This window comes from Mercurialis annua, linkage group LG6 (genome assembly GCF_937616625.2).
Source record: "Mercurialis annua linkage group LG6, ddMerAnnu1.2, whole genome shotgun sequence".
NCBI lineage: Eukaryota > Viridiplantae > Streptophyta > Magnoliopsida > Malpighiales > Euphorbiaceae > Mercurialis > Mercurialis annua.
The window spans coordinates 8,868,080-8,888,994 of record NC_065575.1 but is presented as its reverse complement, the minus strand read 5'-3'; the positions used below and the strand labels follow the sequence as shown (position 1 = coordinate 8,888,994).

General features: G+C 29.2%; 2 protein-coding genes across 2 annotated transcripts; one reads left to right on the top strand and one right to left on the bottom strand.

Annotated features, from left to right (window-relative positions):
• The first annotated feature begins 12,689 nt into the window (after positions 1 to 12,689).
• Positions 12,690 to 20,311, top strand: LOC126686338 (uncharacterized). The gene is made up of 3 exons (XM_050380377.2): positions 12,690 to 13,718; positions 18,622 to 19,684; positions 20,023 to 20,311. Exons 1-2 carry the CDS (start codon positions 13,007 to 13,009, stop codon positions 19,635 to 19,637), a joined length of 1,728 nt encoding a protein of 575 aa, XP_050236334.1. The 5' UTR covers positions 12,690 to 13,006; the 3' UTR covers positions 19,638 to 19,684; positions 20,023 to 20,311.
• LOC126686336 (glutathione S-transferase T3-like) lies at positions 15,997 to 17,629 on the bottom strand. Its single transcript, XM_050380374.2, has 2 exons — positions 17,052 to 17,629; positions 15,997 to 16,622 (listed from the first exon to the last, which is right to left on the bottom strand). The coding sequence occupies exons 1-2, from the start codon at positions 17,493 to 17,495 to the stop codon at positions 16,071 to 16,073; spliced, it is 996 nt and encodes a 331-aa protein (XP_050236331.1). The 5' UTR covers positions 17,496 to 17,629; the 3' UTR covers positions 15,997 to 16,070.
• Positions 20,312 to 20,915: the final 604 nt, after the last annotated feature.

The window sequence follows — 20,915 nt, the reverse complement described above, 5'->3', positions numbered from 1 at the left end:
GATATTTTATTAATTTTAGCATTGGTGAAAAAGACTATAATAACGTTGGATTATTATAATGTAACAGTGTTGAGCTTGTGTTGATATCATGTTGATATTTTGTTGCTATTTGGTTAAATTTAGCATTAGCGAAAAAAACCATATTATACGTGAAATAAAATAAAAAAATAAAAATTAAATTGAGGCAATGTTGAAAAAATAAAAACTAGTGTAAAAAATATTAAAAATTTAAATTAATTAGTTTATTGCATGTTGTTGATTTTATGTTGATATATGAAAAAAAATTAAATATATGGTAAATAATAAATGTTGATTAATTATGAGCAAAAAATAAAGATAAAAAAGTAAAAAAATAAAAATTAGCATGTAAAAAGATTTAAAAATTGATATTACTCAGATTATTAAATGTTGTTGATATTATATTGATATTAAAACTGATGAAAAACGTCAACAGTCAAAAATCAAAAAAAATTAAAAACTAAATATATGATAACTATATTATTTTTCTGTCTCAATTTTATTTATTATTTTAGTTTATTTCACGAACAATAACATTTTCTTCCTCAATGTTAAAATTAACCAAATATCAATTGAAGATAAATACAAAATCGATAAAAGATCAACACAATATTAACATAAAATCAACATGTGTGTAATGTTGATTTTGTGTTTATTTATTTAATTTTAACATTGGCGACAAAATTAATAAAATGTCAACACAAAATCAACATAAAATCAACACTATAATATTGTTATTATTCAAAAAATATTAATAGTTCATATTTAAATTGACTGATTGTAAACAATATCATTACACTTAATTTCACGATAAATTACATTTATTGTTATGTCAAAAAATAAAAAAGCCAAAATATATCGATAATAATAATAATGATGAGAGGAACATAGTAGTCCATCAAAGAGATGCACTGATGCTTAAAAGAGGAGGCCTGATGAAGAACAGTAATAATTTTAGTCTGGGTCCTATTTTCAAAAGGTAGTCAAGTGCTTGAGATGTATAATCTTACACAATGAACATACTTTTTTATTTCTATCTTATTCATTTGTTGCTTGATTTTTTTCCTCTTGCTCGCGGTCTTTCATTTGTATTGCTATATCAGATATCACCACGCTTCTATGAGAAGATTCGCTGTCTGGAATTTGTCTAACAACATACACTTATCGGCTTGGCTTGGCTATTCGGATTTTGCACATCACAGTTGTCAAAATCCAAAAAGTTATAATTGAAATTTGGAGATCTGCACAATCAATTTCTACTTAGCAGCAATGAACAAGCCAATTTCGTCACACATGTTAAACAAATGATCAAACAATGAAAATAAACAGAAGGAATAATAGTTTCAAATCCTAACAAATCATATCAACAGTTAACCAAATCTAAGCATTTTTCTATAAAAAGAATAACATTTAACGTAAAATAAGAACCAATTTAACTAAAAAAACAAACTTGACAGATTAAAGTAAAATAAGTTTAGGAAAATAATAATCAAGTGCTATTAAGTCATATAAGTTAAGTGTTAAAGTAGAAGATTTCAGATCTAAAATAAAACCCCAAATACAACACAAATTGGGTAGCAAAAGATGACAATTTTTAGAAACAGAAATAACATTTTGGTGGTGTGCCTACTTATATTAAACTTATTGCTAATTTTCAAACCAACAGTTTATAACATAAAGGAAGCATTTTTTACAAAACAAACTCTAGAAAAATCAAACACACAAATCTAAGCAATGGCTCCATATTCGTTTAGCAGCAAAAATATAGTCTGAGAAATAAGATTGAGAATGTATTACTCACAAGTAGAACAACATAGTCTGAGCTATATAGTCCAAATCTAAAGCATAAGCCAATTGGTTTGCATTCCTAGAAATATGGAGTTATTGCACGTTCTAAAATTGTCCTGCCATATAGCTCATCTCCTTAACCATATCTTCTTATTCAGATAAAAAAGGCAAATTTGAATTTATTACCGAGATCAATTGCAAACAATCACTCTCAATCAATAAATTTTGGCGACAGATCGACACATTTCTTTTGTAGTGAACCATGGCGGAACAGTGGCGGCATGGTGTCGAAACAGTGGCAGAACGCTGGCGACAGTGGCAGGACACCGGCGATAGTAGAACGGTGATGACATCGAAACAATGGTGAATACGAAACGGCGGCGCCACAGAAAGCTTCAACGGCGGCGCCACATGCAACTTTCGTGTGGTAGAGATATAGAAAATAACACAAAATTTTCAGCTTTGACTGCTCCATAAGAGATTATGTAGAAAATCGGAGATGGTGATAGATGAAAAAGAAGAAGAGGAAGAGAGTTAAGAAAGACGTAAAAAAAATTGAAGATGGTGATAGATCTAAAGAAGAAGAGGAACAGGAAATGAAGAAAGTTAAGAAAATCGTACAAAAGTAATTAATTAGAAACCTTAGTTATGATCGTAAGAAAAGATGGTAGACAAAGTAAACTTTTGAATCAGACGGTGTAAAAGTAAATGGGACACGAAATACCGTATTTGGTATAAAAAGCCCTACTTTTCTACTGTTTTTTCTTTTCCTCTTGAATTTTGGCGGCTCCTTCTTTTCCACGAGTCCAGCAGAGTTTCTCCACGTTCTTATTCCTTCGCTTCCGCTGTTCCACCTCCGCCGTTCTGTTTTTGTTGTTCCATCTCCGTCGTTTCGCCTCCGTCGTTCCACTTTTATTTCGCCGCGCCATCTTTCTTTTCTCTTTTTGATTTTAGATCTGAAATTTTTTGTTCTTTTTTTTTCATTTTCAGATCTGTAATTTGTTTATATTTTACTGTTTATTCACCATTAAACATGTATAAAGAGTATTTTTAAAGAATTTAATACTTATTTCATGTTATATAGAATAATTTTATGATTTTATGTAATAAAATTATGTTAACTCTGCATTTTTTTGTGTTTTGTTGTATTTCTGCGTTTTTTTTATTCTGCAGAACGATTTGTAGATGATGATTGATTGCTGAATTATTATAATGTTACAGTGTTGTTGATTTTATGTTGACTTTATGTTGATATCAACTAATTTTTTTTATTTTAACATTGACTAACAAGATAATATTGTCTATGAAATAAATGCCTCCTGTAAGTTTGCGGAATAGATGTTTATTTGAAAAGCAGCAGGATGGAATGTGGAGTGCACATATTTATTTGAATGATTGATCTCTTTGTGTTTTTTTCTCGATAAACGTTATGTAATTCCCTACATAAACATATGCTAATTTTATTCAGCCATTTTTTTATAACTTTCATTTTCTAAATTGTTAATTTATTAGAATGTACTAAATTCATTTCGGCATTTTTGAAATTTGGTTGGTTTTTTTACTCCTTATATTATGTTCTACTTACAAACTTTATTATCAAATCAATGTTGAATTTTATTGATGTACAATTATTTAAGCTATATTAATCAAAATCAACGCAAAATCAACTCGATGTCAACCTAAAATCAACCTAAAATTAGCATGCGCATATCCCTAAAATTAATTGAAGATCAACACAAAATCAACATGTGTATACTATTTGTCATTAAAATTAATCAAATATCAACTCAAAATCAACACAAAATCAATATAAAATCAACCTGTGTACATTATTTATTGTTGACATTTTTGTCAGTTTTAATATCAACACAATATCAACATAATATCAACAACATTTAATAAACTGGATAGTATTAATTTTGTAAATCTTTTTTAACACTAATTTTTATTTTTAATATTTATTTACCTTTATTTTTGCTAATAATCAATCAAAATTTATTATTTATCATATTTTTAATTTTTTATATATATCAATATAAAATCAACATTAAGTCAACATTAAATTAACCAAAGATTAATAAATTATTTTTCCAATCTAAAATAACAACACAAAATCAACATAATATCAACATAAATTCAAATTAGTAATATTATAATAATTCAAAATCATTATTTGTATTTTTTACCAATCTCAAAATCAACACCATGTCAACACTATATCAACATAAGATCAACATTGTAACATTACAATAATTTAATATCATTATTGTCTTCTTCACCGATGCTAAAATCAACAAAATATCAACCGAAAATCAACACCATATCAACATTGTAACATTACAATAATGCAACATCATTATATGTCTTCTTTCCCGATGCTACCATATCATTATCTAGTCTCAATTTAATTTAATTTTTTTAGTTTATTTCACAGACAATATTATCTTAGTTGTCAATGTAAAAAAAAATCAGTTGATATCAACATAAAGTCAACAACACTGTAACATTACAATAATTCAGCAATCAATCATCATCAACAAATCGTTCTGCAGAATTAAAAAAACGCAGAAACACAAGAAAAATGCAGAAATAACAGAATTTTATTCCATAAAATCACAAAATTATCCTATATTACTTGAAATTAGTATTAGATTCTTTAAAGATAATCTTTATACATGTTTAATGGTGAAAACAACAGTAAAAAAATAAACAAATTACAGATCTGAAAATGAAAAAAAAAAAGAATTAAAAACTTCAGATCTGAAATCAAAATGATAAACGAAAGATGGCGGAACGGCGGAGGCGAAATGGCGGAGGCAAAACGACGGAGGCAAAACGGAAAAAATGGAACAGCGGATGCGGATTGGTGCAAAGAACAAATCTGAGATTTGTGTGAAAGGTGAATTGAAAGAGAAAGGAGAGAGAAATTTGAGGAGAGAGAAAATAATTGTAATTATGAGGATTTATGTTATTAGGGTTCTATTTATATGGATAGTATAAAAGTAATAATGTCTCCCTTGCATGGTAGTTTTAAAATGTCAAATATGTGTTGGTATAAAAGTAAGGGAAATTCTATTTAGCCCGAAATTTGTTGGACACAAAATGGCCAGAAAGGACTGTTTTGCAAAAATTTAAACCAGCTATCATAACTTGTATTACCAATAACTTATAATCCTCACCGCCATTAGGCATTAACTATTACGAAAGCTGTCAGTTTTGCATCCCAATATTAGGAAAGCTAATGGCATTTCATTTTAAAAAAAATATAATAATATTGTGTACTAGTATAATTTTAAATATTACTATTATTTATATTTCAAATTTTAAAAACATGTTATATTTAATGATTTTAAAAAAAGATAATTTATTTACAAAAGCTTTGATTTAATTGAAAAACATATATTTTACTTAACGCACCAAATGCATGTGTTTTAATTTTATTCTTTTATTATAAATAAAAATATTCGTATCAGATTTAATATTAAAATTAATATATAATAACTTTTCAGTTGACATATTTATATTTGACTTAAATGTATCAAAAATCATAAACTTTTGTGTGTTTTTAGTATTTAATATAATCTTTTAATTTTGGTATATTTAATATGAATTTTTTAATTTTTTGTAATTAAGAACACGTGTGTGTTTATGTAATACCCCATGGATTTGACATCGGCAATTGGACCACGTGTCAAGTTTTAAGTCACCAGAGTGGCGGTAATAGAAAAATTACTGGAAGACTTAAAGTAAATAAGACCCGAGAAAGTCAGTTATGAAATGCCAATATAGAAATTTTGGAACTGAATATTGAATAAAAAAAGTGAGATCGGGATTAAAAAATGCTATAAATTAAAATAAAATAACTTATGAGTTCGAGGCTAATTATTTCACGTCAAGGTTTGTAAAATAATTCTGAAAAGCTATGCCTAAAATTTTATAAATTTTGGACGAAGTTTGTTCTATCGAGTAGGACTGAACGGGACCTCAAATATAAATAAGATTTAATATAAAATAAAATATAAGTCCCGAACTATTAAATTTTACACCATCGTTCGTAAAATATTTTAAAAAAAATTACTGGTAAATTTTCGTAAGATTCCGAGACTGTTTTAATTTTGGACGGAGATGTTAATTAAGAGATTGAGTTAAAGTACGAGTTTGTTTGAGCTGCTTAAGTCTAGTGGTACTTTAGCCGACCTATATAATGATTTCATTTCAATTGAAATGAAGGTTCCAGACATCAAAATCCATTTTTCTTTCTTTCATCTTCATCGATCAACATCGCCATCACCTAGGGTTACCGTTTCTTCACCGATTTTGACGATTCTTGTTGCAAAACGATCATGAATCAGCGGGTAATCAAGGTAACCTCGTAGTTTTGATATTCGGTTTGGTGAATTTGATATGCGCTTTTTGACGTTTCTAAGTGTTGTGGCGAAGATGGGTAAGTGCGGAAGTGTCATAAGCACGTCATAATTGAAGTCGTGGCGGTTTTTGCACTTCTCACGACGTGAGAGACATCCTCACGACGTGAACGACATCCTCACGACGTGAGGATGGTCCTCACGACGTGAGGAAGGCCCTCACGTCGTGCCAGGACCAATTCTGAGCCATTTCGGTCATTTTTGACCCGTTTTAAATTACAGGTTTTGGAGCTATCACTCCCATTCCCGAGCGCCGGTCTCGGCTCAATAATTTGGGTCGTGATAGTTTCATTTGAAAAATAGTGTCATTTTACATCCAAAACGGTGCTGGTGTCTTTAATTGGAAAATTTTGAAAGTTCATGTACGTTTTTGTCAAAAGTAAAAGATTATATTAAATACCAAAAACACGCAAAAATTGGTGATTTTTAGTGCATTTAAACCTTTATATTTTGGTGGCATTATTGTCATAATAATAATTGATAAGACTAGTTATTTTGACAAAATCAATTAGAAGAAATTAGATACAAATTATAAAAGGATAATTTTGTCAAAATTATAACTTTTTTGCTTTGTTTTTATCAATTATTGCTTTGTCAATAGCGTCATCCTTATATATCTGGCGTAATAGACTAATATGACAACCACTTTAACATGAAACATACTACGATATTTTATAATCAAGAAATATATAGAATTAAAATAGAGTTGTAGGCGTAATTAATAAAAAATATATAAAATATTGAGAATTATAAAATAATTACATATCAAAGATAAACAAAATGGAATGGAATTTGATGACTCCCATTAAAATTAATTTGGTAGAAATTTACTAAATCGGTGACAATTTTTTTATGATAAACCTCAAAAAATTCAAATATCGTTTGATCTCAACACAATTTTATATAGCACACTGGAACTCGAAAAGCTTGAGTTCATATTTGTCCTAAATAGAGCTCGACTCGACTTGTATTCTATTTATTCCAATAATGACATTTATTGTTGTTTTTAAACGTTTCATAAATAATTTTTATATTTTCAAACTTATTTATAATTAGTAAACTAATAAAATAAGGTTACATTTTGTGTAAAATAAAATTAAACATTTTTTGTGTATGTTATTTTTCAAAATTTTGTACTACTCCCTCCAGTCTATACTATCCGTCGAGTTGAGAGATTGTTTTGGTTTATAATACTTGTGGCTTAAGAATACAAAGAGAACATTTGTTGCTATTTTTTCAACTTTATTCCTATTAATAAATAATTCAGCGGGACTAAAAATACTAGCCACATTTAAAAATAAGTGGACAATTTAGTAAAATTTATTACTATTTTAATCTATATAAAATAATTAAATGCGGCAAATATTAAGTACCGGAGGAAGTATTAACTAAATCTATATATTTTTCTTTAAACAAATTATAAATTTATATATTAATATTTTTTTATTTCAATTAATTTTCATGTGAAATATTTTTAATCAGCAGGAACTATTCACTAACATAGTCAAATATAAGTGTGTTTTAAATAAAAAGACATAGTACAAGAATATAATAGTGGAATTTTAAGAGTTTCTTAAAATTAAAAGAGTAAGAATATGTCGGGAAAAAGAAAAGGAAATAGCAAGGGTCTAATATGTCGGGAAAAAAAAGGAAATAGCAAGTTTAGACCCTTTGTGAACATTAATGTTAGTGTTATCTTTTTTGAGTGGGCTGGAGTAATTACCTAGAGCTCCGTGTGTATAATTTCAAATAGAAAGGTTACATTTGCAAATAGGAAATTAGGTATAAATTAACAAAGGGACTTATTAGCAATTTCGGGCTATTTTGTGGAGTGCACATATTTATTTGAATGATTGATCTCTTTGTGTTTTTTTCTCGATAAACGTTATGTAATTCCCTACATAAACATATGCTAATTTTATTCAGCCATTTTTTTATAACTTTCATTTTCTAAATTGTTAATTTATTAGAATGTACTAAATTCATTTCGGCATTTTTGAAATTTGGTTGGTTTTTTTACTCCTTATATTATGTTCTACTTACAAACTTTATTATCAAATCAATGTTGAATTTTATTGATGTACAATTATTTAAGCTATATTAATCAAAATCAACGCAAAATCAACTCGATGTCAACCTAAAATCAACCTAAAATCAACATGCGCATATCCCTAAAATTAATTGAAGATCAACACAAAATCAACATAAAATCAACATGTGTATACTATTTGTCATTAAAATTAATCAAATATCAACTCAAAATCAACACAAAATCAATATAAAATCAACCTGTGTACATTATTTATTGTTGACATTTTTGTCAGTTTTAATATCAACACAATATCAACATAATATCAACAACATTTAATAAACTGGATAGTATTAATTTTGTAAATCTTTTTTAACACTAATTTTTATTTTTAATATTTATTTACCTTTATTTTTGCTAATAATCAATCAAAATTTATTATTTATCATATTTTTAATTTTTTATATATATCAATATAAAATCAACATTAAGTCAACATTAAATTAACTAAAGATTAATAAATTATTTTTCCAATCTAAAATACCAACACAAAATCAACATAATATCAACATAAATTCAAATTTGTAATATTATAATAATTCAAAATCATTATTTGTATTTTTTACCAATCTCAAAATCAACACCATGTCAACACTATATCAACATAAGATCAACATTGTAACATTACAATAATTTAATATCATTATTGTCTTCTTCACCGATGCTAAAATCAACAAAATATCAACCGAAAATCAACACCATATCAACATTGTAACATTACAATAATGCAACATCATTATATGTCTTCTTTCCCGATGCTACCATATCATTATCTAGTCTCAATTTAATTTAATTTTTTTAGTTTATTTCACAGACAATATTATCTTAGTTGTCAATGTAAAAAAAAATCAGTTGATATCAACATAAAGTCAACAACACTGTAACATTACAATAATTCAGCAATCAATCATCATCAACAAATCGTTCTGCAGAATTAAAAAAACGCAGAAACACAAGAAAAATGCAGAAATAACAGAATTTTATTCCATAAAATCACAAAATTATCCTATATTACTTGAAATTAGTATTAGATTCTTTAAAGATAATCTTTATACATGTTTAATGGTGAAAACAACAGTAAAAAAATAAACAAATTACAGATCTGAAAATGAAAAAAAAAGAATTAAAAACTTCAGATCTGAAATCAAAATGATAAACGAAAGATGGCGGAACGGCGGAGGCAAAACGACGGAGGCAAAACGGCAAAAATGGAACAGCGGATGCGGATTGGTGCAAAGAACAAATCTGAGATTTGTGTGAAAGGTGAATTGAAAGAGAAAGGAGAGAGAAATTTGAGGAGAGAGAAAATAATTGTAATTATGAGGATTTATGTTATTAGGGTTCTATTTATATGGATAGTATAAAAGTAATAATGTCTCCCTTGCATGGTAGTTTTAAAATGTCAAATATGTGTTGGTATAAAAGTAAATCAAACATGAATGTTGATTATTTGAATAAAAAGCCCCTAAAACTTCCCCAAAAATTGGGCTATTGAAAATAGGATTATTTCTGAGAAAATTATAAAACTGAGCTGAACACGTTTAATTATAATAAAAATGCTAACCTTTTTATATGTTTACATCAATGCTAATCTTAACTTTATAATTAATTTACTACTTTTCATATTTATTACATCTAATACTAATTCAATCTCAATATAATACATGTCCTTTTCTATCTCAATTTTTCAATTAGCTTTACATTTTCTCTTCTTTTTTTACTGTCCTTGTATATCCCTATTTTCTTTTCTATATCAACTCATGTCATTTACACTATATGACAATACCTAACGTGGCAATGCAGGTACAATTTAGAAGGCTTCATTTTATATATAAACTCTCACCATTTCATTTTGGGTAATTCCATTCGGCCCGAAAATTTATGAATACAAAATGTTCCGAAATAATATTTTTTGCAAATAAAGTTTCGAATGAATTTACTCTTTCTTTTCATTTATGATTTGATAATCACTCTTTTTTGAAAATAAAAAATTTAACATAAATAGGTAAAAAAATTATCATAAATTGTTCTTTCATTTATTATAAAAAGAGCAATTAATGGCTTCATTAATATATTACTTGGTCATTATAATTCATTAGATTAGTGACAATAAATTTTATTAGTATAATATTTTGATTCTCTTAAGACATGTCCACAATTTTATATGAAATATAATATAAGTAAAATCAAGAAATAATAAAAAAATTATTCTATAAAATTTGAAGAAAATTATATGATGCATGCATACAATTTGATAGTTGGACTATATTATTTTCTCTTAATACTATTTATTAGAGAATTTTGTACTATTAATCTGTCAAAATTTATATAGTTAAAATTTTTCATTCTGATTAAAATAATAATTTTTTTTAGCATGAAGTTAAAATTTAAAGGGGACATATTTGATTCAACAATAAATATAATATATATTTTTGTAGTGGAAAAATTGTCCTTATCTACTAAGGGTATGTAAAAAACCGATAAAACCAATTATTTGAATCGAATATCGAAATTTAAAACCGGAAAATATGCTTAATCAACGGATCGAGTTGAGACCGAATTATACTAAACTCGAGCTCAAACTCAAATGTGTTATACAAGTATTAAGTCGAGCTTGAATGAGTTTAAATTTTCAAGTTCAAACTTAAACTCAACTCGATTTGAATAAAAAAAATAAAAACCAGTATGAGTAATTATACATTTATTTTTTTATTATAAAACATAAATTATATAATTATGATGATTATATATCTAAATTTAGAGATATTAAAAATTAAGAATCACGAGCTTCTCGAGTTGATCTCGAACAACTCATATATTGTTTGAGCTCGATATAAAACTTGTATAACATAATGAAACTCAAGACTTTGAATTGAGTTTTTGCGTAATTCGAACTCAACTTGACTTATTTATACTCCTAATTTGAATAGCCATATTAGCTTGATCGTTGATCTTGTGTTTTACTTTTTCTTTTCTTTTTTTAAATTCATCATCGACGAAATATCCGGCCAATTTTTGTTGACTAGGACACCAAAATTTTATGTGGCATGACACGTGGGACGAAATATCCGACCAACTTGAACTTGAATGTATTATACAAGTTTGAACTCAAACTAGAACGAGTTTAAATATTCAAGTTCAAACTCGAGTTCATATAACATCCCGAGAGGTAGAACTTGAACACAAAATCTCGATCAAGCTCAACTTGAATTCAATAAAAAAAATAAACAATCTCAATCAAACCAAAATATCTATAAAAATAAAATAAAATTGTCCAAATAATTTATTTTACCTAATTTTATGCTTTTAATAAACAATTTTGATATACTCAAACAAATATAAATGCATTGATAAATATAAACCCTAATACCATAAACCCTAAACCCTAATACCTTAAACCCTAGTACCCTCAATCCTAAACCATAACCCCTAAACTCCAATACCCAATACCCAAAACCCTAAACCCTAAATCTAAAATTTTAAATTTAAATAAATATAAAAGCATGTATAATTTAATTTTTTAATTTTCTTATCTTTTTAAATTATTTCTTTCTTTATTTAAAATTTACATACTAAAACTAATATAATCAATTAAAAAATTAGTTAGTCATTTATAATAGTAAAAAAAATATTAAAGTGAGAATGTAATTTTATTTCTATTAAAAATAGTGAGTAATTTATTATAGTGAGAGAAAATTTATTATAGTCAATAGGAGAATAATTGTTAGTATGAATGGAAATGATATTGGCCGCTGCTTTCCATGTCTATCAAGGATAGTTTTTTAAATAAAATCTCATCATATATCTTATCAAATATGTATAATAAATTATTAAATATAATATATTAGTTTTAAATTTATAATTTCGTCTTTATTGTATAATCAATATATATAGTATAAAGTACAATCCAAAAACACTATACATTGAACAGTGTTTTTGGGTTCCAATTTATTACTTTTTTATTTGCTTTATTACAATTATGCCATCCTATACATGGATTTGAAATCTTATCGATATATAAGTTTTATTAGTACACATGGCAAACATACTATTGTCAAAACACAACTTCTTGCCACGTTGTTCCTGTCTTCTAATGGTAGATTTAAGCCTAACAATTTTACTAAATACGTAGTGAAGAAGTATCTAAGAGCAACTGCAATGATACTCTTTATTTTAAAGAGCATCTTTATGAAAATAAAGAGCATCTTTAAAAATAAAGAGCAAAATGTTTGGCTGAACTCAATGGACTCTCTAAATTATAAATCTTTTTGTAATTATTCAACTTTCCCTCTTTTTTTAATTTTAATTTTCCCTCTCATTTTTTTATACGTGATTCCCTAATTCCTTTTTCCACCATCTGCTTGAACACCACAGAATACCATTTTGTTGGAAAAATGAATTACCCAATTAACAAAACAAATAGACTTTAATTTGATACAAGATTGTTGCGCCACACACTTCTCATAGTCATATATTTGATTACCGCCGACGCCTATAGAAGCAGCTGATGTTCCTTGATTTATTGGTGTTGAGTAAGTTCTGCTTCTTCAAGATGCAATCGTTTCCTCTTTTCTTCTCTTTTTAGACAACAATTGGTATGAAACTCAAGATCTTAAGAACTCATTCAAATTGAAAAGCATATCAGTATATAATCTTTAAACTTCCCTGAATTTGTTTTCCATTAGACATGCTCTCTACAAGTATAATTAATTTTTTTATTGATGATTCTGATTCTGATGATGATATTGAAATGACAATATCTGCTATAAGAGAATCAGTCAATAGAAATAGGCGGGCGTCTTTATATCGCACATCAGTTTATAGGCGTACCTATATATGGCGTAATAGAATGCATGGCCATTATAAGCTTTATCATGACTACTTTGGAGAAAATCCCGTTTATTCTCCAAATTTATTTCGAAGGAGATTTCGAATGAGTCGACCTCTTTTTCTTCGTTTACAATCTGCCATAGAAGCTTATGACCCGTATTTTATTCAAAAAAGAGATGCTGCTGGATTTTTGGGCTTGTCTTCTCTTCAAAAAATTACTGCTGCATTAAGAATGCTTGCATATGGAGTTGCAGCTGATTATGTTGATGAATATGTCAGAATTGGTGAAAGCACTGCGATTGAAAGTCTCAAAAAATTTGTTGAGGCAATAGTTTCAATATTTTCAGAAAGATACATGAGATCGCCTACCAAAACTGATACAGATAGATTATTAAAAGAAGGTGATAGTCGTGGATTTCCTGGAATGTTAGGAAGTATTGATTGTATGCATTGGAAATGGAAAAATTGTCCAGTTGCTTGGAAAGGGATGTATGTTGGTCATGTTCGTGAGCCAACACTAGTTCTTGAAGCAATCGCTTCGTATGATCTTTGGATATGGCCTGCATTTTTTGGACTACCAGGATCACACAATGACATTAATGTTTTAGAGCGATCTTTCTTATTCACAGAACTTGCTGAAGGACGAGCCCCTCCAGCAAACTATTCGATCAATGGCCATGAATATACAATGGGATACTACCTTGCTGATGGTATATATCCTTCATGGTCAACATTTGTAAAAACAATTCCATCACCTCAAACTAATAAGCACAAACAGTTTGCTACAGCTCAAGAGTCGGCAAGAAAAGACGTTGAACGAGCATTTGGAGTTTTGCAAGCACGATTTTCCATCGTTCGTGGACCAGCACGATTTTGGCATCGCAAAACTCTCAAAAGTATTATGAAAGCTTGTATTATATTACATAATATGATAGTTGAAGATGAAAGACATGTTCAAAATATAGATTATAATTATGATTCATTTGATGGCATTCCTGAAATATCCGTCTCACCGGAGCGTTCAGCAGAGCTTTTGGAATTTGTTCAATGTCATCGCCGGATCAGGGATAGAGATACTCACTTTCAACTGCAACAAGATCTAATAGAGCACATATGGAAAACACATGGAAGCCGGTAACTAAACGGCAATATTTCTAAATATTGCTTTCAGCTTGGAACTTGCAGGTAAGTTTATTGAAAGCTTTTTTTCTCTGTTTCAAATTTGGAACATAGTATTTTAGATTATCAAATGACATGATCAGCTCCTGTTGGTATGCATAAGATACTGCTTATATAAAATTGAGTTGATTTGAATTTTACATTATTCAATATCATGTGGTTAGCTTCACTTTATAATAGAGAGAGTTGGAATATATATAGTTGCATGTAGAAGCTGTATTTAGATAGTTTTACATTTCTAATGTTGTTTAGTAACTTTGCCTTCCTTTTATCTTATATCTTATTACTTATTTTGACTTTAGATTATGGTTAATTTTAATTATAATTTCTCAGGTGTTTCTCAGATTGAGATAGTTTTAAGGAAGACTGAAAACTTCAACGAGTTGATGGCTGCTGCTGCTGCGGCTGAAGAAAGGGACATTACAGACGGAAATTGCTGATTTGTGTTGTTTTGCTATTATAATTTGTGTTGTTTTGACTTCTAATTACTCTAGCTCATTTGTGTTGTTTTGCTGTTATAATTTGTGTTGTTTTGACTTCTAATTACTCTAGCTCATTTGTGTTGTTTTGCTGTTGTATAGTGTTCTGGAATGGGATCATTTCACTATTTGATGAAAGTTTGGTTATTTTCCATGTCATCGCCTTTTGTTATTTCTCTTTACGATGCTTGTTTTCTAACACAAACATCAATGAAAATTGTTGATTGATTGATTTTGGAAACTTTATGAAAAAATGTCTTCTAAGACCGTTCTTGCAGAGCTGTAAAGTTTCTATGATCAAATGCTGATATTTATGTTATATCTAATCCATTAGCAGGTGAAATAGCTTACATTTGTTCAGAAAATTATTGGAAATACGACTGCATTTATTTGCTGTCATGTCTAACAAATCAGAGGTGGCAACAGATTACGAGACGTTGCAAAGCTTGTTCGCTCCTCGATGATGCATGAACACGAATTGATAATGAAAATGCAGTGGGGAGGTTATTTCTCATTTGTATAAAATTACTGGACAGAAGACAGTCATTTGATCATTTGTGTTTCAATTATGTTGATTGGTCCATGAAACAGAGAGACAATCTACTTATTTGGTCGATTAGCAGCCTAAAACTAAAATTAAAATAAGAGTTGGTAGTTTTTAAAATGTTAAATTGACCTGCTAGAAGAATTTAGATAAGCAAAGTATCATTGGATAAGTGTGCTGATCCATCATGTTCCAATGACATTAACTTCTGATCCAATTTCAATAAATCAAATTCATTATGTTTGAATCAAAAATTAAAAAAAAAAAAAAGAGAAGCCACCCACAATTGATGACATCGTGTTTCAGGACAGCAAAACAATTTATTCTTCATGACCACTCCATGCTCATGCTTGTAACTTTGATACAGGTCTCAAAATTATGAAGACAACTACGGACAAAGTGCAGATAAACTTACGAAAGAAATTATAAGAACTCAAATTGACTTATTTTAAAATAAGTAGAATCATGGATAGGCTAGCACCTGGACAACAAAGAAAGCTCTATAAAATTCTCTAGAGCAAACCTGAGTAATAAGCTAAGCAAGCAATGGCTAGTTTAACAACAGCTAAATCTGAATTGCATTTATAAAAGTCAAAATCAAAACCTAAGAAAACCAAATTGTTGATAAACGAATAGATAAACTAATTAACACAAGGACATAGAATGTTGAACATAATTAATAACAGAACAAATAAAAAGTCAATGCAACAACTAAAATTCTAAAAATTTCTAGATTTCCTTTCAATGATCTCGCTTTGACATCGAATATAAAAATTCGCAAGCATTTCAGGCATTCCAGTCGTATCTATTCCCATTATCCTTTCATCTTCTTTCAATTGTTCTAATCGCATCTTTTCTTTCTCATAAAGAAGTCTCTCTTGTCCTTGAACATATACTTTTTCAAATATATCTAATTTTTTTTCATTGAATTGCTTCTTTTCCTCTCTCATTTCTTGCAATATATTCATGTATGAATCCGACGAATCATTTTCCATCTCTTTGTTCTTTCTTTTCTTTTTTTCCTTCTCGACCTTTCTTCCAGGAGGTCTCTCTAAATCGATAAAATTCGTACCTGTAATATTGTCATCTCCTAAAGTAAATCCAGTCTCTGAAGCAGGAGCATTAACATGAATCTTGTCTTTTTTTTTCGTTGGTTTTTTCTTTTCACAATCTTCTAACCATTTTGGTTTGAATCGTAGTATGTTCCAACAATGTTCAAACTGAAATTTGCCTTTGTTTAGTTCTTGAAATAAAATTTTTGCATTAGCAATCTGAAAAAGGAAAAAAAAAGAAATTGAAAGTACAGTATCAAAGCTATATACACAATATAAATGGATGAAAATTTATGACTAGGAGCTTTCACGGATATCTCATAGGTCAGTAATATTTAACAAAAACAAAGTTAGGATGTATGTGAATATCTAACAGTACACCATTAATGAAGCAGAATAATTAACATAAGAATACATACGAAGGAGACAAACAGCCATGATCTTAAATAATAGAGTCGAACCGAAATACTACCAAGTCTAATTGACTCTAAATTTACGTGGCTTTGATTACATCAGGATGGTATCTTATCAATGATTTTGAATAATTAAGAGAGGCTCATGCTAGTGTATATATATGCAAATCTGTTGGTCATATAATAAAATTGAATGCAGAGATTGATTATATTCATAGTATAAAATGATACATACCTTGTCTTGCTCATTGATCCCACTTTGATTTCTCGATTCAATTTGAGCATAACATCCGCAAAACTTATTTGTAGCTAACTGAATTGTTGACCAACGATTCATTAAAGAAATATGCGTTCGTTCGGATTCAAAACGTCTGTATTTATGAAAGTACTCCCATAATCTTGTCCAATACGTTCTATGTTTTTGTTCGTTCCCTTGTATAGCATCAATACTGATATTAAGCCACGATGAAACAATATGTAGATCTTCTTCTACGGTAAAATTACAGCTACGCTGTCTTTTCGAATTGGTAGAATTTGTTTCTGGTGGAATAGAAAAACCAAAATCTGAATTATTTGTAAAAATAGAAATATCATCTGAGTTTGATTGTTGGGTAGAGAATTCAGAATTTAAATTGAGATTGATGTTCCTGTTGTCATCTATGAAACTTTGGAAATTCATGTTGATGAAGTAATGAAACAGTAGGTACGATAAAAAAAATGGCAGAACTGGTTTAGTTAGAGTTGTTTTTAATATACACGAATGACAGAGATTTATTTTCCTAAAATTGAGGAGAAAGTGGAGAGAAGTGATTGAGGATAAAAAAAAACACGTTCTTTTCAAAAATAAAGAGTTGGTTTTGGCTCTCTAGATGTGGAGAGCCAAACCAACTCTTTATTTTTAATTTTCAAAATAGAGAGTTTATTGGAGTAGTTTTTTCACACTCACACTCTTTATTATAAAGAATTTTAGACTATAAAGAGTCCATTGTGGATGCTCTAAGAGCAACTGCAATGATACTCTTTATTTTAAAGAGCATCTTTATGAAAATAAAGAGCATCTTTAAAAATAAAGAGCAAAATGTTTGGCTGAACTCAATGGACTCTCTAAATTATAAATCTTTTTGTAATTATTCAACTTTCCCTCTTTTTTTAATTTTAATTTTCCCTCTCATTTTTTTATACGTGATTCCCTAATTCCTTTTTCCACCATCTGCTTGAACACCACAGAATACCATTTTGTTGGAAAAATGAATTACCCAATTAACAAAACAAATAGACTTTAATTTGATACAAGATTGTTGCGCCACACACTTCTCATAGTCATATATTTGATTACCGCCGACGCCTATAGAAGCAGCTGATGTTCCTTGATTTATTGGTGTTGAGTAAGTTCTGCTTCTTCAAGATGCAATCGTTTCCTCTTTTCTTCTCTTTTTAGACAACAATTGGTATGAAACTCAAGATCTTAAGAACTCATTCAAATTGAAAAGCATATCAGTATATAATCTTTAAACTTCCCTGAATTTGTTTTCCATTAGACATGCTCTCTACAAGTATAATTAATTTTTTTATTGATGATTCTGATTCTGATGATGATATTGAAATGACAATATCTGCTATAAGAGAATCAGTCAATAGAAATAGGCGGGCGTCTTTATATCGCACATCAGTTTATAGGCGTACCTATATATGGCGTAATAGAATGCATGGCCATTATAAGCTTTATCATGACTACTTTGGAGAAAATCCCGTTTATTCTCCAAATTTATTTCGAAGGAGATTTCGAATGAGTCGACCTCTTTTTCTTCGTTTACAATCTGCCATAGAAGCTTATGACCCGTATTTTATTCAAAAAAGAGATGCTGCTGGATTTTTGGGCTTGTCTTCTCTTCAAAAAATTACTGCTGCATTAAGAATGCTTGCATATGGAGTTGCAGCTGATTATGTTGATGAATATGTCAGAATTGGTGAAAGCACTGCGATTGAAAGTCTCAAAAAATTTGTTGAGGCAATAGTTTCAATATTTTCAGAAAGATACATGAGATCGCCTACCAAAACTGATACAGATAGATTATTAAAAGAAGGTGATAGTCGTGGATTTCCTGGAATGTTAGGAAGTATTGATTGTATGCATTGGAAATGGAAAAATTGTCCAGTTGCTTGGAAAGGGATGTATGTTGGTCATGTTCGTGAGCCAACACTAGTTCTTGAAGCAATCGCTTCGTATGATCTTTGGATATGGCCTGCATTTTTTGGACTACCAGGATCACACAATGACATTAATGTTTTAGAGCGATCTTTCTTATTCACAGAACTTGCTGAAGGACGAGCCCCTCCAGCAAACTATTCGATCAATGGCCATGAATATACAATGGGATACTACCTTGCTGATGGTATATATCCTTCATGGTCAACATTTGTAAAAACAATTCCATCACCTCAAACTAATAAGCACAAACAGTTTGCTACAGCTCAAGAGTCGGCAAGAAAAGACGTTGAACGAGCATTTGGAGTTTTGCAAGCACGATTTTCCATCGTTCGTGGACCAGCACGATTTTGGCATCGCAAAACTCTCAAAAGTATTATGAAAGCTTGTATTATATTACATAATATGATAGTTGAAGATGAAAGACATGTTCAAAATATAGATTATAATTATGATTCATTTGATGGCATTCCTGAAATATCCGTCTCACCGGAGCGTTCAGCAGAGCTTTTGGAATTTGTTCAATGTCATCGCCGGATCAGGGATAGAGATACTCACTTTCAACTGCAACAAGATCTAATAGAGCACATATGGAAAACACATGGAAGCCGGTAACTAAACGGCAATATTTCTAAATATTGCTTTCAGCTTGGAACTTGCAGGTAAGTTTATTGAAAGCTTTTTTTCTCTGTTTCAAATTTGGAACATAGTATTTTAGATTATCAAATGACATGATCAGCTCCTGTTGGTATGCATAAGATACTGCTTATATAAAATTGAGTTGATTTGAATTTTACATTATTCAATATCATGTGGTTAGCTTCACTTTATAATAGAGAGAGTTGGAATATATATAGTTGCATGTAGAAGCTGTATTTAGATAGTTTTACATTTCTAATGTTGTTTAGTAACTTTGCCTTCCTTTTATCTTATATCTTATTACTTATTTTGACTTTAGATTATGGTTAATTTTAATTATAATTTCTCAGGTGTTTCTCAGATTGAGATAGTTTTAAGGAAGACTGAAAACTTCAACGAGTTGATGGCTGCTGCTGCTGCGGCTGAAGAAAGGGACATTACAGACGGAAATTGCTGATTTGTGTTGTTTTGCTATTATAATTTGTGTTGTTTTGACTTCTAATTACTCTAGCTCATTTGTGTTGTTTTGCTGTTATAATTTGTGTTGTTTTGACTTCTAATTACTCTAGCTCATTTGTGTTGTTTTGCTGTTGTATAGTGTTCTGGAATGGGATCATTTCACTATTTGATGAAAGTTTGGTTATTTTCCATGTCATCGCCTTTTGTTATTTCTCTTTACGATGCTTGTTTTCTAACACAAACATCAATGAAAATTGTTGATTGATTGATTTTGGAAACTTTATGAAAAAATGTCTTCTAAGACCGTTCTTGCAGAGCTGTAAAGTTTCTATGATCAAATGCTGATATTTATGTTATATCTAATCCATTAGCAGGTGAAATAGCTTACATTTGTTCAGAAAATTATTGGAAATACGACTGCATTTATTTGCTGTCATGTCTAACAAATCAGAGGTGGCAACAGATTACGAGACGTTGCAAAGCTTGTTCGCTCCTCGATGATGCATGAACACGAATTGATAATGAAAATGCAGTGGGGAGGTTATTTCTCATTTGTATAAAATTACTGGACAGAAGACAGTCATTTGATCATTTGTGTTTCAATTATGTTGATTGGTCCATGAAACAGAGAGACAATCTACTTATTTGGTCGATTAGCAGCCTAAAACTAAAATTAAAATAAGAGTTGGTAGTTTTTAAAATGTTAAATTGACCTGCTAGAAGAATTTAGATAAGCAAAGTATCATTGGATAAGTGTGCTGATCCATCATGTTCCAATGACATTAACTTCTGATC

Excerpts from the sequence above, each read along its gene's own strand:
- LOC126686336 (XM_050380374.2), bottom strand. The coding sequence starts at position 17,495 with ATGAATTTCCAAAGTTTCATAGATGACAACAGGAACATCAATCTCAAT. Across the intron at positions 16,623-17,051 it reads GGATCAATGAGCAAGACAAG|ATTGCTAATGCAAAAATTTT; the intron begins GTATGTATCATT and ends TTCCTTTTTCAG.
- LOC126686338 (XM_050380377.2), top strand. The coding sequence starts at position 13,007 with ATGCTCTCTACAAGTATAATTAATTTTTTTATTGATGATTCTGATTCT. Across the intron at positions 13,719-18,621 it reads TTGGATATGGCCTGCATTTT|TTCGTTTACAATCTGCCATA; the intron begins TTGGACTACCAG and ends GACCTCTTTTTC.